General features: G+C 41.0%; 1 protein-coding gene and 1 non-coding gene across 5 annotated transcripts in view; one reads left to right on the top strand and one right to left on the bottom strand.

The window, feature by feature from the left end:
• Positions 1–17,336, bottom strand: part of Nnt (nicotinamide nucleotide transhydrogenase) — an 87,792-nt gene that overhangs the window by 56,928 nt on the left and 13,528 nt on the right. For all 4 annotated transcript variants that reach the window (XM_048443066.3, XM_048443064.3, XM_048443065.3 and 1 more), the window contains exons 4-7: positions 16,918–17,135; positions 12,646–12,733; positions 9,035–9,123; positions 4,743–4,930 (exon numbers count right to left, since the gene is read on the bottom strand). In XM_048443066.3, coding sequence (XP_048299023.3) covers positions 4,743–4,930; positions 9,035–9,123; positions 12,646–12,733; positions 16,918–17,135 — 583 coding nt within the window. The remainder of the gene's footprint in view (positions 1–4,742; positions 4,931–9,034; positions 9,124–12,645; positions 12,734–16,917; positions 17,136–17,336) is intronic.
• Positions 3,244–3,317, top strand: LOC146891583 (small nucleolar RNA SNORD36). The gene has a single exon (XR_014997225.1). It is a non-coding gene; the product is annotated as a small nucleolar RNA SNORD36 (small nucleolar RNA).

A 17,336-nucleotide genomic window follows, 5' to 3' on the forward strand; every position in this document is an offset into this window, starting at 1 on the left:
GTCTTCATGAATTTTTATTATTTTGTGTGTGTGTGTGTGTGTGGTATTTGCATGTTCATGTACATATGTGTTGTATACAAGCATGTGTGAATGTGTGCCTGTGGGTGTGTGCACCCAGGCATGGGAGGAGGCCATACATGGAGACCAAGGGTCAACATCAGACATCTTTCTCTACTGCTCTCTGCCTTACTTGAATTTTTTGAGACAGGGTCTCTCACTGAACCTGGAACTGCCATTTAGCTGGACTGATTTGCCAGCAACCCTCCAGGATACACCTCTGTCTGACCTTCCGCTTCAGTGCTGAAGATCCATGAACATGTCACCACGCCTGGCCTGTATGCCAGTGTCCGGAATCCAGACTCAGGTCCTCACGCCTGCATGGCAGACATTTCTCCTTCTAAGCAATCTCCACAGCTCCAGTCAAACTTTTAATTGGGTTATCATCAGGAACGATTTTCAATGTAAAAGAAGTGGTTTCTGCTGCCGTAAACCTGGCAAGGGCAAGACGAGGAGCTTGGCTACTTTCTCCTCTGTACTCAGCACCACTGACACTAATAAGTAGCCTATCCCAAAGCTATTAGCATCAAGTAAAATTCTCACCTTTATCCCATCACCTACCCCAGTAGAGGCAGCATAACAATTACCTCATTCCACAACTATTTCAATCTATAGACAATATGTACTAATTAAGTGCGCTCTCTCTCTCTCTCTCTCTCTCTCTCTCTCTCTCTCTCTCTCTCTCCCTCCCTCCCTGCCTCCCTCCCTCTCTAATTTGCAGGATTTAAAACAGCCAGCTCTTTGAGGGTAAGTTCTGGGACAATGTACTGACCACAAATGCAATAGGAAATGCAATGAGCCGGGCAGTGGTGGTGCATGCCTTTAATCCCAGCACTTGGGTGGCAGAGGCAGGAGGATCTCTGTGAGTTTGAGGCCAGCCTGGTCTACAAGAGCTAGTTCCAGGACAGGTTCCCAAAGCTACAGAGAAACCCTGTCTCCAAAAAAAAAAAAAAAAGAAAGAAAGAAAGAAAGAAAGAAAGAAAAGAAAAGAAAAGCAATGAAACAGAGTAGCAACAGTTCCTTAGTTAGTATTCAAGATTATCACACAATTGACCTCCTACTCAGATACACCGTAGAAGTCACTGGTAAATAAACAATGGCCATCCATAACTTGTTGTTCCAGCACTTAGGAGGTTGCTGAAGCAGGAGGATCACAAATTCAAGGCCCATCTGGCCTATACAGGAAGACCCTGTCTCAAAACAAGCTGGGCAGGTAAGCCTAAAGATCAGTATGCTTACCTAAGAGGTCCTGAGTTGTATCACTCAGAGTTGTATAATTAATAACAAAGCTATATGCTATGTCAAAATTACTGTCGTTTCTTTATGAGGAGTTTGAGTTGATTAATGCTAGCTAAATGCTGTCTAAATCATTCACTCAATGAGTAAATGTTTCAGCGCCCTCTACTGGCTACTTGCTACATACTCGTCAGTTCCTAACACTGCCTTCTTTCTCCAGGGTGCAGTGGCTCCTAAAACAGATAATGGCCACAGCACAGGTCCCCTAATTTCTTCTTAGGAGTCACAAAGAGAGGATCCTGAGGTGCTCTCCTGACACTGCTTGAGTGTGACTCCCATCCTAGATGACAGATTCCGCACACACTATCCTGGATGGCTTCTCATCTGCATCCATGATACACACTCAAACATCAGCCTCATTTCTACACTCAGAGATGTGAACATGGGCTGAGTCCACATCACACTCCTGCCTATCTGCTTCACATAACAGCACTCTGATATGATGGTAGTATCTGGAGAAACCACCTCACCTTTCATTTGTATAAACAGAAGTCATTAAAAAATAAAAATATAAATGAATTTTGGCTTGGGACAAGAACAGAACTTCCAGCAGTTTCCGAATGACCCTAAACAAACTTTTGCCATTTTCCACTGTGCACTATGCATGCAAAGCCATAGTCTCAGAACTGACGATCACGAAATGAAAATATCAATCAACTATGAAAAACTACTGAAAATGCTCTAGGTTTTGTAGTGTGGAATATTCAGCCTAAATAGCAATCGTTATGTAAAATGAACGAGCATATCCAGCTCATTAGTATGTAAACTTGCCTTCATCTTAACGCTAAAATTACGTAGACACAAAAATTGATTAAAAATAAATTTCTTTTTGCTCTATTACCAGTAAATATTTGATAGTTATATACCTAGGTTCGTTAGGAGAAAAATTTAAGTGTTGATATAAATAAGAGAGGTCCCTGAGTAGAATCAAAGACTCGCAACTTTGTACTCTTTAAGTTCTCTTTGTCTGGTACATTTTCTTTTAGGAAGCAGAAAAAAAAATTAAAGGCAACATGGTATTTATTGTTCAAGAGCAGAAAGAAAGGATGGGGAAAGAGGCAGGAAAACTCAAGATGAAAAAGAGCTTCACTCTCTAATCTACCCATACCAAACTACTATTTACTGATCGATAAGTGCTCATTGATTTGACATTATGAATTCAGCACAGACGGGTCAGTGCAGCTTATATAGGATCTCCTTGACTAATGGCCACACCTTAACTCTCAGCTACAAGTCCACCAGAAACCACTCCCCTGCCATCAGGCACGCCTGAGGGTCTCGTGCTCAGAGCAGCTGCAAAACAAGTTGTTTGCTCAGAGCAGCTGCAAGCATAGGAAAACAAGTTGTTTACTTTGGCAGGCAGGGGGTCACAAAAAATTCGGGGTCTGGGGGTCCACAGTCCCCAACATGTATACACATAAACACCTTCTCATATGGAAACATTATCATCAAAATATTAGTCATGATGATCTCTGATGGAATTTCTGACTTGTTTTTAATTCTTTCGATTTTTTGAGTGCTTTTCGACAACAAAAACACAATGTCTTAAAGAGAACAGAAACAAATTAATACTTTATCAAAAGCTTAGTAAAGACACGACTTAAAGATAGAATGCTGTACATAGAAAATAACCTATGATATGAACACAATTATATGAAATTACCCTGGAAGAAATCATGTGATGTTATTAATGACTTCTGTACCTAAGGGCTACCGTGAGTTTTGTATGTGCTTTTTCATTTTTCTAGTACTTTTATTACACACAAAAAGAAAGAAAGAAAGGAAAGAAGGAAGAAATAAGGAAAGAAAGAAAGAAAGAAAGAAAGAAAGAAAGAAAGAAAGAAAGAAAGAAAAGGAAAGAAAAGAAAATCTTCACTTAAAGCCAAACGCATGCAATGGTGTGTGACTTTCTCCACTGAAATCACTGTGGACAGTGAAACTGAGCTCTTTACCCCTGAGTCACAGCTTCTGTAACTGCTTCTTAGTGGCTGTTGTATGTTCCAGGGGCCAATACAGTTACCACCTTAGCGGAGAACAAGAAGGCTCAGTTGGTGGCGATTGACCACAACATAGACCCTATTGAGTTGGTACCCTGTGTTGCAAGATGTTGGCCCCTACTGCATCATCAAAGGCAAAGCAGAGCTGTGGAGGCTGGTCCACAAGAAGACATGGACATGCACCACTGTTTCTTCACTTGGGTTGACTTGGAAGACAAGAGTTCTCTGGCTAAGCTGGTAGAAGCTATTAGGTCCAATTACAACAACAGATGGGATGAGATCCACTGCTGCTGGGGAGGAAACATCCGGGGTCCTTGTGTACTGTGAAGATGTGTCATTGTGATTGGGTTAGTAAAAAGCCAATGGCCAAAACCTAGGCTGGAAAGACTAGGCGGGACTTCCAGGCAGAGAGGACTCTGAGAAGAAGAAAGACAAGATGCCGGGAAGATTTCCTTGAACAAGTTGGGCAATGGTACAGAGCAGAGGTAACCATGCCATATGGCAGAATGTAGATTAATAGAGACAGGTTAATAAAAAGTTATAAGAGCTAGCCTGGGAAAAGCCTAAGCTAAGGTCAAGCTTTCATAATTAATAATAAGTCTCTGAGTCAATATTTGCAGGCTGGTGGTACTAATTCTGTGACTCTCATTACCAAGCTGGAAGAGGCAAAGGCCAAAGACCTCACCACTAAACTAGGTTAAATTTTCACTGCTGAGTTTTCTATCCATGACCATAATTACAAAGTTATCTTCCATCTAAAAAAAAAAATTTTAAAAAGAAAAGAAAAAAATTCAAATGCTAAACACTTATTCATCCTTGAACTGGTTGGTTTTTATTTGTGTGCATGTGTATATGGGAGTGGTGTATTTTATCAACTTGATACCAGCTGAAGTTATCTGAGAAGAGGGAACACAATTGAGAAAATGCCTCCTTGAGATGGTGGCCCATGCCTTTAATCCCAGAGGCAGAGGCAGGCAGATCTCTGTGAGTTCAAGGTCAACCTGGTCTACATAGTGAGTTCCAGGACAACTAAACGCTGAGAAGCCCTGTCTCAGAAAAAAAAAAAAAAAGTGATTTTTGTGAGAGGGCCCAGCTAATTATGTGTGGTGCCACCCCTGAGAATGTGGTCCTATGTTTCATACAAAAGCAGGCTAGCAGTCTTGAGGAACAAGCCAGTAAGCAGAACTCCTCAGCGGCCTCTGCTTCAGTGCCTGCCTGTGGGTTCCTACCCTGACTTTAATCTGTGAATATCGCCTTAAACCCTTTCCTCCCCAAGTTGCTTTTGGTCATGGCATTTCATCGCAGCAATAGAAACCTAACAGCCCTCATTTTAATTTTCAAAATAGCATCTGTAAAAGCACCTTAAAGACAACCATTTTCCCAGCAGCGTACCTGGGATCAGCGCTGTGCTGATAAGGATGTCCACTTCTTTGCATTGCTGAGCAAAGAGCTTCATTTCGGCTTCAATGAACTCTTTGGACATCTCTTTCGCATAGCCCCCTTGGCCCTCACCAGATTCCTTCAAGTCCACCTCCAAGGGTTCAGCACCAAGAGACTTGAACTGTTCCAAAGCTGCAGCTCTGGAGTGTTGAAGGGGAAACAGCAATTAATTAGACCCTGATATAAATATATCAAAATCCTCATTTACATAGACACTTTAAGTCAGTGGTTCTCAACCTTCCTAATGCTGTAGTCCTCTAATACAGTTCCTCATGTGGTGACCCACAACCATAAAATTATTTCATCGCTACATCATGACTTTAATTTTGCTACTGTTATAAATCATAGTGTAAATATTTTTGGAAATAGAGTTTTGCCAAGGGGGTCATGACCCACAAGTTGAAAACCAGTGCTTTAAATAAACCCTACATAGCCAAAAGTTTATTTTGCTATCTCTGGCTTGACTGTTTCAATGACTTTTTATACATAGGCAATTCTTACATACTTTTTCTTAGGGGGAAAAAGAAGAATCCCAACTTCTATTTAAACTAAAAGAAAAATGTCACTATTGTTATATGTTATAGTCCTGTTTGTCCCAATATTAACAATGATATGATATTTGATATATATTGAGTTTTGACATTACTCATATCATACAAGTTGAGGTTTTTCATTTACAAATGTCCTGAGTTTGTTCTCACTGTGAGATTGTCCCACATAAATGATTTTTATTATAAATACTTTTTAATGTGATTTTGTGGGTCTCAGTCCTCATAAATTCATAAACTTATTTTTTAAAAGCAAACAGATGTAGAGGTGCATGCCTATAATTTCAGAATTAGAAGGAGGAAGCAGGAGGAGGATTAGGGCCTCAAAGAAAGTCTAAACCATAGGTTGAGACGGTGTCTCAAAAGGAAATTATTAATGGTAAAATGTGAAGAGCCAGCATATTTAAATTTTGCAAAATATATTCAAATTAAAATAAATAAATGCCATGCTATCACTACATTCTGCTTGGAAAATGAAAGTGAAGATTTCAGTGGTGGAAATCAACCACAACAAATCTCACATCTCTCTCATAGCAGCAATCACCAGAGGTGTTTACTATAACTACAAATACAATCATTAAAATATTTTATATAAAGAAATCTATTAATCAGTTGTGGTGGTTTGAAGGAAAACGTCCCCCCCATAATGCTCAGTTTCCTGTGCCGACCACCATGCCAGCACACTGTCCTAAAGGACTCTCATCCCTATGGAACCATCAGCCCAATTAAACTCTTTCTTTCCTAAGTTGCTTTGGCCATGGTGTTTTAGCACAGCAATAATACCAAAGACACTAGAACTGGTGGTACACACACATGACATGCTGATGCACAATGAACTCAGAGACTGTGGCAGCATGTCCTGGGCCTGCTGCAGTTCCAAACCAGACAGGGTCCTAGCACTGAGATGGAGAAGAGTAGATAAGAGCTCTCGTCCCCCACTAAGAAGCTCTCTCTAAGGAACTCTCACAGTGAAGCCTTAGTTGGTATACAGACCACACTTAAGGGCAGGCAGTACATGCTAAAACAAAATGAACTCAAAGGTATTTTTGAGATGTTTTGGCTCATATTGTTTTGTTTGGGCATTTCCTACCTTATTAGTCTTTTGCATGTGTATTATGGCTTCTGATTTTGTGTTTTTATGGTGTGTGTGTCTGTGTGTGTGTGTCTGTGTGTGTGCATTTCTCATGCTCTTTGTTTCTTTTTTATTCTTTTCTGCTGTGTATGAGAAGTTGTTCATTTTGTTTTATTCTTGTTTGCTTGTCATTTTGATTTGCCTGTTTGTTTTCCTGAGAGGGAGAGAAAGAGAGAAGGCATGAAGCTGATAGGATGGGTAGGTGGGGAGGATCTGAAAAGAGATGAAGGAGGGAAACCACAATCTGAATATATGGTATGAAAAACATTCATTCTCAATTAAAAACTGAAATCATTAAATCTGCAGGAAAACAGACAAACTTGGGATGTATACTATTAAGTAAGGACAGCAAATCTCATGAAGAAAAAAATTAATCACCTTATGTTCTCCACCAATTCAGATCCTAGCCTATAATGTACACATGAATATGAATATACACAAACAAATGGACACATGGGTATAGATTCACACTTAGAAAGGAGAACAAAAATGGGCAATACTAGCTGATGAGGAAAGGGGGAAGCAGGCAAAGGACACACACATGAAAAAGGATGTAAAGCTAATTGTTTCTCGGCTTAACTCAGTCATGGTTTCTTTTCTATTATGCACAAAAAATGTAATTGATAATAAGATTGCACAGTTTCAGAATGGCCATTCTAAATTGCACAGAAATTCAATGAGATGAATGGAGTTTGGGCCTACGTAAGTGTTTACTTGGGTGCCAACATTAATCTAGGTGCATGATGTTTTTATTACATTACAGTATAATTCATTACATTATGGTGATTTTTATAGTAAGTAAATACATTACAAATCAAAGTAGAATCTTAGTTACTTTTCAATTGCTATGATAAGACACTATGACCAAGGCAACTCATAAAGGAAAGCATTTCATCTGGAGCTCACAGCTGCAGCGGGGTAGAGTCCATGACTACCATGGTGGGGAGCATGGCAGCAGGTGGGCAGGCATGACACTGGAGCAGTAGCTAAGAGCTGACCTCTCAGTGCACACGCATGGGGCAGAGAGAATGCTAACTAAGAACAGCGTAGGCTTTTCAAACCTCAGACCATGCCCTGAGGAACACACCTCCTCCAAAAGGCCATGCCTCCTAATCCTTCCCAAACATCTCCACCAACTGGGGACCAAGAATTCAAACATATGAGCCTAGGAGGATCATCTCATTCTAACCACCACAAGTATACTTAGACAATAGCAGTACTCTGACTGCCTACTCGGTGCACAATTTGAACAATGACATCAGTACATTAAATGCTCAGTAGCTCACCCAGCGCATTTCAAATAATTTCTCGGTCAAAATATACCTATTGATACTTGAATATCATTATGCATTATAACAAAAATATAAACAATCCACTTTCTAAAGGCTTCAAGATTTGGGGAAATTCACTCATCAGCAAACCTTAAACATGAAAGAACAAAAACAATGTCACTTTTGGTCACATCTCTCTTTAGTTGATGGCCACGCTGGAAATGCCCTATTTTCTCATTAAGACGAACCGGATTTTAAGTCTCTCACTTCCCTAAGGTCAGAAGAAAACTATTCTATGAACATACTACAAAAGTCGCAGTCTTCGCAACTTTGATTTTTTTTTTTTTATTCATGACTGGCAGCAGAAGGATATTGCTCAATTGGCAGAGCATGTGCTGAGCATGCATGAGGCCTGATCTCCGGCACTAAAAACAAATAAATAAGACTGGCAGTAGTATGACTACGCCAGTGCCCTCATTGATGATACATACCTATGTGTTTTGAACTGCCCCCCACCAAATGAAACAACAAAATGATCATTGGACCTAAGAAGCATTTAATAAATGCTGGGTATCTGGCATCTTTTGCAATGAAGAAGAATTATAATAAAACTTCCCTTTGCGAACAACCTAGGAAAAGGTTTTATGAACTGTTTACGAGAAATACAGTGTACACAGAAAAGTAGTTTCTCCTACATGTTCTATAATCTTCAGAGAAAAATAGTCAGCTCTCTCTTTACATCCAAAGCAGATGCCTTAGCCTAAATACTACAACTGCAGTTCATGTGTTGCTATTCCTAGGTAAGAAGGGATTTGGAGGCCCAGGCTATAGCTCAGTGGCAGAGCATTTACCCAGCATGTATGAGGACTGGGTACAATACCCAGTCTCACCAAATAACAAAGCATTTGGAGTTGTAACCAGTCAGTTCAAGTTACTTCCATGCAGTCAACGCCAGGCACAGTCTCCTCCCAATGTACAGATTAACTTTGTTCACGCCACCAGCTACAAGCTCACCAGAGACAACTCTGGCCCCACTGCCAACGTACACAAAGAACTGTGACCTATTAATTTTCAATTACTTTATTATTTCTGCTCTGCGGAGGCAAAGCACGTCCAATTTTTTCCAGTAAATAATAACTTTTTCATCGAGCCCACTTTTAAAAATCAAAAAGAAAATTCAATTGGAAGGAGAAAATAGAAAAGCTGCCGTGAGCTATTATTATCTCTAATGTAACAGGCCCCATTTGAAACAAGCGTTTTTAGTTAAACATTAATCACTAGCTAAGTGTTCACCTTGTATCAAATCCTCGGACAACTGCGCCCATCGCCTTCGCTGCACCTGCAGAAGCGAGCCCCGCAACGCCACCGCCAACGATCAGGATCTGAGAGAAAAAAAAAAAAAACCAAGGAATGTTTTTCATTTTGATTTTGTTTGGCTTTTGCTGCTGGTGGTGTTGTTGTCGTTGTTATTGCTGCTGCTGCTATTTGGTTGTTTTGTTTGTTTTTGTTTTTTTCTTTTTTCAAGACAGGGCTTCTCTGTGTAATCCTAGCTGTCCTGGACCTTGCTGTGTAGACCAGGCTGGCCTCAAACTCACAGAGATCCACCTGCCTCTGCCTCCTGAGTGCTGGGACTAAAGGCCTACATCACCAAGGCTTGTCATGGAAGGTTTTCAAACGTGTTACCAGATGATGGGTGAAGATCACCAGCTGACCACCCCTGGTGCCCGGTGCAGTTAGCACTCAATCAAAGGTGCGAACGGTGGTGGGGTCACCACATGGATGGAGTGGAGGGTCTATCCTTCAGCTAAACCCCTGAGGTTTCTTTAAATTGATCAAAGAAACAGCCTCTGCCAGCGGCCAACAACTTTCCCTAAAAATTTCCTGGCACTCAGAATCTCAGAGCAAGCACAATCAATACCACACATGTTGAAGACTAACAAGTTCACTCTCACTGCACAGAAGCTACCAGCAGAATGCCAGGATGGTATTCCAACTCCCTCTCCCTCTTCCTCTCCAAAGTCAAGACTTTCCTGGGTTCATAAACCACTGAAAAACATGTCAATGATGGGCACAAGTTTGACAAAACCGTCCATGCCAACTGCTATTTTGAGTTTAAATGCTTCTGAAGACTTGGTAACCAAATACAGAACTGACGACCATCTTGAATGACCCCTATCTGAAATCTGATGCAATATAAGTGAATCTCCTTAATCACAGGAGGATTAGAACTGAGAGAACCCAAGAATCCCACAGAAACAGCGGCCTCCCCAACCTGCACAGAAACACAATAAAAACTGTGTTGCTTCAAGCCTTGACTGGGCTTTCCTGAGAAAAGAAGGCTTGTGTATCCCATAAATGACTAGATGAAGGCAACTCTCTGTTCCTGTAGTAACAAAAAAATGTCACCCAGAGAAATCGGGAAGTCTGTAAACTCTCACCCACCCATCAGGCCCACGGCTCCTTCTGCTTTTTAAGAAGTCAATGCAGGCAAAACTGTGTGCTCCAGTGACCTCCTAGGCGGTTCCTCAGAAGCCATGCCAATGGATGTTGATGATGGTGGTTTGTTCAGAAGAAGAGAAAGTCCACCTCAGCAAACATACATCAGGGTCTAAACTCCAAAGCCCCATCCCTGTTCTACACAAAAGTTCCAATAATACTTGAAAGAAAATATTAGCAACAAACGAGAATTTAAAAAGTACAGGACTAGGCCAATTCTCCTGTAGAGAAATAGTTCAGATGCATGAAGTCACTCTAACCATATTCTAAAACAAGGAGGAGGGGTTGAAGGCCAGCATGAGCTACAGAGCAAAACAGTCACTCAAAAACGAAAAGAATTAAAAAGACACATGAAAAAAATCAAGAGATTTATTGTACAGCAAGATAACTAATAGTTAGGCTAGAAGACAGCTTGGTGTTTGCTGTACAAACACAAGGACCTGAGTTCAGATCAGCGGCTCCCATGTAAAGAGCCAGGCACAGGGAGGCACACCTGTCTGACCTGCAATAAGATAGCCCGTAGGGGTGGCCGGGCATCACCCAGTTAGACCTGTGCTTTCCACATCTTCTTGGATCACGCTCCACCTTGCTCATCATTGCCCTCCAAAGTCTTCTTTCCCTAGAACATGCAAAATTCTTTTCCATTTCAGTATCTTTTATAGGACGTTTCCTTTGGCCAGCATCTTAAATCCCTAGTTTCAGAAGACAAGGGGAGACCTTCCTATCCCCTAGCTCAGGAAGTTAGTATGTTCTCATTACACATCATCCCATCATCTGGTTCCTTTTTATGACTATATTTCTATCAAATGTTTATCTGGGTTTTCCCATCCTCATCATGCCCTGCACTGGAATGCAATTCATGCAGTAGGGACGGCGTTTATCTTGTCCAGGCTTGTCCCTCACACCTAAGCTGAGGACTCAGCACATCAGAGACATCAGAATGATTTTAGCTCCTTCTAGACAAGTCTAAAAAAAACTCTATGTTTAAAAATAAATTTAAAATATTCAACATGATAAGCCTCACAGGATCTAATTCTTCAATTCTAGAAAATTTCTTCTTACATCAAACCAAAGTTACTTAAGCTGAATTTATTTCTTAGTGACAGTTGATTTATTTGTGTGCAAAGGGTAGGGAAGGGGAAAGCATGCCACAGTACACGTGTGAAGGTCAGAGGACAACTCACAGTTGTTGGGTTTCTTTTCCTTCTACCAGTGGGTCACAGGAATTAAACTCAGGTCAACGGGCTTGCAGGCAGAAGCCTTTACCCCTGGGTCACTGAATTCAAACTCTAGTAGACACGGTCACCTTTCTACCTTGTAATAACTCACTGGCTCCTCTGTTAAGCCTCTTGGTTTTTGTCTCACAGTTTTAATCCCTTATTACAAGTTTCCTCTAAATTTCCACACCTTTCTACAAAGATTCTAATCAAAACTAAGTTGCTGGCATGCACATCGATGCATTCATCCAGCTTAAGAACAGCATCGAGTTTCTGGCCAGCTTGAAGGCCAGACATTTCCTCATGATCTTACGCAATAAGATAAAGTTTCGTAGTACAGATATAGAAAGCCTAGTGTCTCGTGTACCACACATCTATGGCGTTCACATATACATTCTTGCTAAACACCCTGGCCTTCACCTCATGGACTTGCTTTTCTTTCCATGGTCTATTTTCTCAAGGGTGCTTGGTGTTTTGTTTTTTGGTTTTTTTTTTCTTCATAGATTTATTAGTAGAACAATTCTGAGTTTGTAAAACAAGTTTTAAGAACAGAAAGCAGCCAGATGGATTACAACATTTCCAAGCCCTGTTTCTTATGCCTCAACTCAGGGTTTTAATTTAGTGGACTCTATAAAAGGATCACAACATAATCTCCTATGCTTGTGGCCTCCATCCTGCTTGCCATTAGCCACTCTCTTTCTCTCTTGCTGCTGGTCTGGATTCAGGGAGAAGCAGTCTTCCGTGGTGCTTTGATTGTTATATCATCTCCCATTATTTCCTCTTGACGCCCTCCCCACGAACGGCAAGAGTAAAGACATCAAAGTGTTTTCTACAAACTGTGTTGCAGTGATCAAGAATCATAGATTTACTGACTAAAACCTTGAAACGTTTTAAAAGGTTGTAGGAAATTGGCCCACAGAGCAACCTAGCCAAAATCCATTTACGAAGTGAAATAAGCAAAAACTGGAAAAAAACAAAAGAAAAAAGACTAGAGCTTCTAAAACCAACAAACAAGCACAAGGCCCAAAGTTCCTCTTTCAAGCAGTGTTAAATGCTCAGCACCACGGCTTTACTTTAGATTTCTAAGCACAAAAGCATCAGCGACGCTAACACACAGCGACACCTTTCAAAATAACCCTTTTATGACACCTTCCGTTCACCCCGTGAAGAGACACTGGAAGCTGGACGCACCTTCGCTGGCGGGACTTTTCCAGCAGCTGTGATCTGACCGGTGAAAAACCTTCCAAAATGATTCGCTGCTAAAACAACAGCCTTATAGCTGAAAAAGTAAACAGAGAGCTCCATAAGCTAAAAGGCGAGGGGCCATGCATGATTATAGCCTGACAGTTACATAGCTGCACAAACATCGTGTTTGTATGTTACGCTATACCAAGATCATTTCTAAGCAATGTGTATATACTTACCCCTCCAGCCTTCATCAGTCTCTGAACACATACAATTACTACATCTACTTCATAAACACAGACACAAAGGTGGAAACACTTGCCTGTGCCCCCCCGCCAGCTAGTGGGCAGAACGAGAAGTCTGAGCTGAGCAACGTGGCTGTGGAGGCAGACCCTCATCCAAGGAGCCAGCCAGGCCCTTCCTAACAAGTACTGCAGACTTGACAAGATAGAAACAAGTAAAGACGCAAGAAGCCTGAGAAAGCTTTTCTTCCCATGTACGGGCTCCACATCTTCAAACCATGCTTTTAACTTTCGTATGTTGTTCAAATTTTCTTTAACGGCTACGAGTACTTATATAACACTAAGGGGAGGTTTAGATTATCTGTGACGCATGATGGGAAAAGAACACTACTTTGCTCTACAGTGGAAAAAAGCTTTTTTTTTACAGACCAATTGATCAGATTTAAGACCTTGAGCAAAGTCAGTCCTTATTTTCCTATATATACAATATGTTGTATATACAATATTTATACAATATGCATACACTATGTATTCAAAATAAATATAAATAAACAAAATCTATTTAGGCAAACTATATATGCAATGTGTTTCCCATATAAACAATGTATCTATATAATAGAGTCAAGATGAGCATCAATTTCTTGAGAGTCATTGTGAGGACTAAATAGGTTAATGCGTGTGAAATACTAAGTGTGATTCCTGTCACATGACAACGCTCAGTAAATATAATTCAGCTATAGAAGCAAGTTATCCAATGAAACCTAACAGTGAGCCTCAGCTTTTCTTAATAGGATGTTTGGGACACACTATTCTAATCTCATTTCCATGCTATCTTTACTTAATTAAATGCAACTATTTAATACTAAGACTCACACGCTGACTTGCAGCAAGACCTCTCCCTCATAGTTTAATATTATTTAATAAAACAATTAATACAAAAGCATGTTGTCATCACTGCTATTATTGTAACTTACTGGGACTGGAAGAATATTTTCAAGATAGAGACCAGGTGTTTCTGAACACTCTGCCCCATCTAAATGTAACCTATAGTCCTCAGCACTAATTTAGACCTATTTACATTGTCTCATAATACTTCGTTTGCTCCAAAGATTCTTCAGCTAAACACACTGTTCCAGAGCTGATTTTGATACTCTCCCACCAACGTGCGCCTTACGTGACAGAATCTTTAAAACTCTGCATGGGGCATTTAAAGCCCCACATTATGTAACAATCGCTCTCCCAACCACTCAATATGGCAGCAATTCCTTCTGGCCCCAGGCAGCCTTTATTCCACAAACAATTTTTTCAATAAATCATCTGCTACCTTATATTAAGGACAGCAAAAATGCATTTCTATTTATTTATTATTTGTGTGGGTGCTGGCGTATGTATTCTTGTTAGTGGCACACATGTTGGGGGACAAAACTTGGGGCAATCAGAAGCCAATCTCAAGTGTTGCTCCTTGGGAGTCTTGAAGCTTTTTTTCTTTCTAAGACAGGGTCTCACTGGGCATGCCTTTAATCCCAACACTGCTTTCTAAGTCAGCCTGGCTACACAGAGAAACCCTATCTTGACAAACCGAAGAGGGGGGGGAGACCATCTCTCATTGGGACCTTGAGTTTGGTAATTAGACGAGGCTGGCTGGTGAGATCCATCTGGCCAACACTGGCAGGACGAACTAGTGCCACCTCACCTACATTTTTACATGGGTTACCAGGGATTGAACTCCGGTTCTCCAAGCTTGTGCACCAAGCACTATATTGATTGGGCCGCAGCCCCCAAATTTTGCTGACTTGTTTTAACTTTAATATATGGCAAACCATATGAACGGGGTGAACGGCTGAAACACAAAGTAGATTCTGCGGCGTATTTGATCCAGGGCACAGCTTAAATGTCGCATCTAAAACCTAAAACTCAGTGAGATGACGCAGAAGATAAAAGCGCTTGCCATGCGAGCCTGACAGACTGAGCTGGATCCCGGGAGCCCACGTGTTCAAAGCTGAATGGGGCAAAGATCTGTAATCCTAGCACGACTCTAGCATGATGGGAGGGGAAGACGGGAGAATCACCTGGAAGATGATGCGGGCCCGCGGGCCTGGAGCGCACGGCTCAGTACAAACAAGAGATCCTTCTAACACTGCAGAAAAGCTTCTTAGTCCTGAAAGCTGTCCTCTGACCACCATGTATGCAAGCCCATACTTACCGTCCACACAGAGAGAGAATGAGAGACTTAAAACAATAAAAACTTAAGAACCTTCCTGGTCATGCAAGATTCTGTGAAAGGCTTTATTCCTATTGGGATTTTTTACATGCGCTGTTTTCCCTTCTAATACTTTTACTGGTGCCTCGTTCACATTAGTTTAAAATTTAATTTAATTAGTTTCTTTGAGAAGCTGTTTTCTTAAGCATTACCCTGGCTCCAGATTGTTCCTATCCTTACAGGAAGTGGGTGCTCATTCCTGCCTCGTGACACGGCCGGCTTAATTATGGACGTTACTCCTTGAAGCTTTTCTGTGTGACATGCCGCAGAAGACACTTGGAATCGTTCCCATTCTGCAGGCTGCCTCTTCCTTTGATTAACAGCTTCCTTTCCAGTACAGAAGCTTTCTCGTTTCATGGAGTTCCACTTGTTGATTGCGAGCCCTATTTCCTGAGTGACTGAGATCCTATTTGTAAAGTCCTTCCTAAGCGTAGACCCTGCTTGTACTTCCTCTTAACTCTTAGAGATTCGTATCTAACAGTGAGGTCTTTGGTCCACTTGGATCTGATTTGAGCTCAGGGTAAGAGGTAAGGATCAAGTTTCTTCTCCCAGTAGATATCCAGCTTTGTTGCTGTTGCTGTTGTTTTATTCTGTTTTATAAAAGATGCTCTCATTTCTCATTTTTGTGAAAAACCAGTTGACTGTAGGTATATGGATTCCGGGCTCTTGACTCTATTCTATTGATCAATAAGACTATTTTTGTTCCAGCACCATGTAGTTCTACCATGGATCTGAAGTATAATTTGAAATCAAGAATGGTGATGCCTCCAACAATGTTTTAATTGCTAAAGATGTTTGGGAAAGCCATATGGAAATCTACTACTTTGAGGGGGAGGGGGGTAGTTCGAGACCGTGTTTCTATGTGAAACAGTCCTGGCTGTCCTGGAACTTGCTCTGTAGACCAGGTTGGCCTCGAACTCACAGAGATCCACCTGCCTCTGCTTCCCAAGTGCTGGGATTCAAGGCGTGCACCACCACTGCCCAAAAACAATCTTAAACATAGACTGAGGCTATCCCAAAAACTGACTGGGTGGTGGTGGTGCATGCCTTTAATCCCAACACTCTGGAAGCAGAGGCAGGCAGATCTCTGTGAATTCCAGGCCAGCCTGGTCTATAAGAGCTAGTTCCAGGACAGGCTCCACAGCTACAGAGAAATAATGTCTCAAAAATCAAAAAAAAAAAAAAAAAACAAAAATAAAATCTGAAAAAACCCTTCTGAAATGCACCATTTTATGTACAAAAATTCCAAAACATATTTACAGACTACCTGTATGTATAAAATGCATGTGAAATATAAATAAATTCCATGTGCACAGTTGGATCATATACACAAGACAATTCATTATATAAATATCCCAAATCTGCAAAAAGCCTGAAATCTGATAAGCTTCTGGTCCTAAATTCTCAGGGATTTTCAATCTGTATTACCTTAAAACATGTAAAAGTGCTAGTATTCAACTATGTGTGACCTATAAAAACAACCATTTCAATCTAATGTGTGTATATACAACATATAAATACAGCTTCCTCGTGCAAACACTGGCAGCTATTTCCTTTCGTATAAATATTTGCTTTTAACTACAAAGATAAGACGGGTAACATATATTACTGTGATTATTGTGAAAAATAAAATGAATCATAAAAGCTAACATACATATAAAAAGCTCAACCCTCAGCAGCTCTGACAAGGTAAAACTCTAGGAGACCTGCAACATGAAGGCCCATGCCCCCTCCCTGTGGTTTTTGCTCTACTGAAAGGAGAAAGAATATACCTACCCAGAAATGTTGGCCATGGAGCTGAGAGCGTCATACCCCTGAGCAATTGTGACTCTTGGAACCTGGTCCATTGCCAGAACTGTGGTCTTTCTTTCGGAAAGTTTATTTAACAAGTCTGGATTCTGGGCGGGGTAAATGAAGCTAATGAGAGTTCCTGATGGCTTTAAGAAGTCCGCTTCATGAGCGCCTAACGCTGGGTTAACCATGGGTGCTCTCACCTGAAACCAAAGTCAAGCAAACCACAGATTAAAACCGTCAGCACCTTCATTGTGTCTTTTCAATAAACAGGACAATTTTTGTGAAGCACTATTGTTTAAATAATATTTCTGAGGTATATCTTCCATCAATAAATGTCTGCCTGTACTTATCCACACGGAGATGTGTCCTACCTACCTGTGACTAGCGGCCTGTGTGAACCG

This window comes from Myodes glareolus, chromosome 15 (genome assembly GCF_982192425.1).
Source record: "Myodes glareolus chromosome 15, mMyoGla1.1, whole genome shotgun sequence".
NCBI lineage: Eukaryota > Metazoa > Chordata > Mammalia > Rodentia > Cricetidae > Myodes > Myodes glareolus.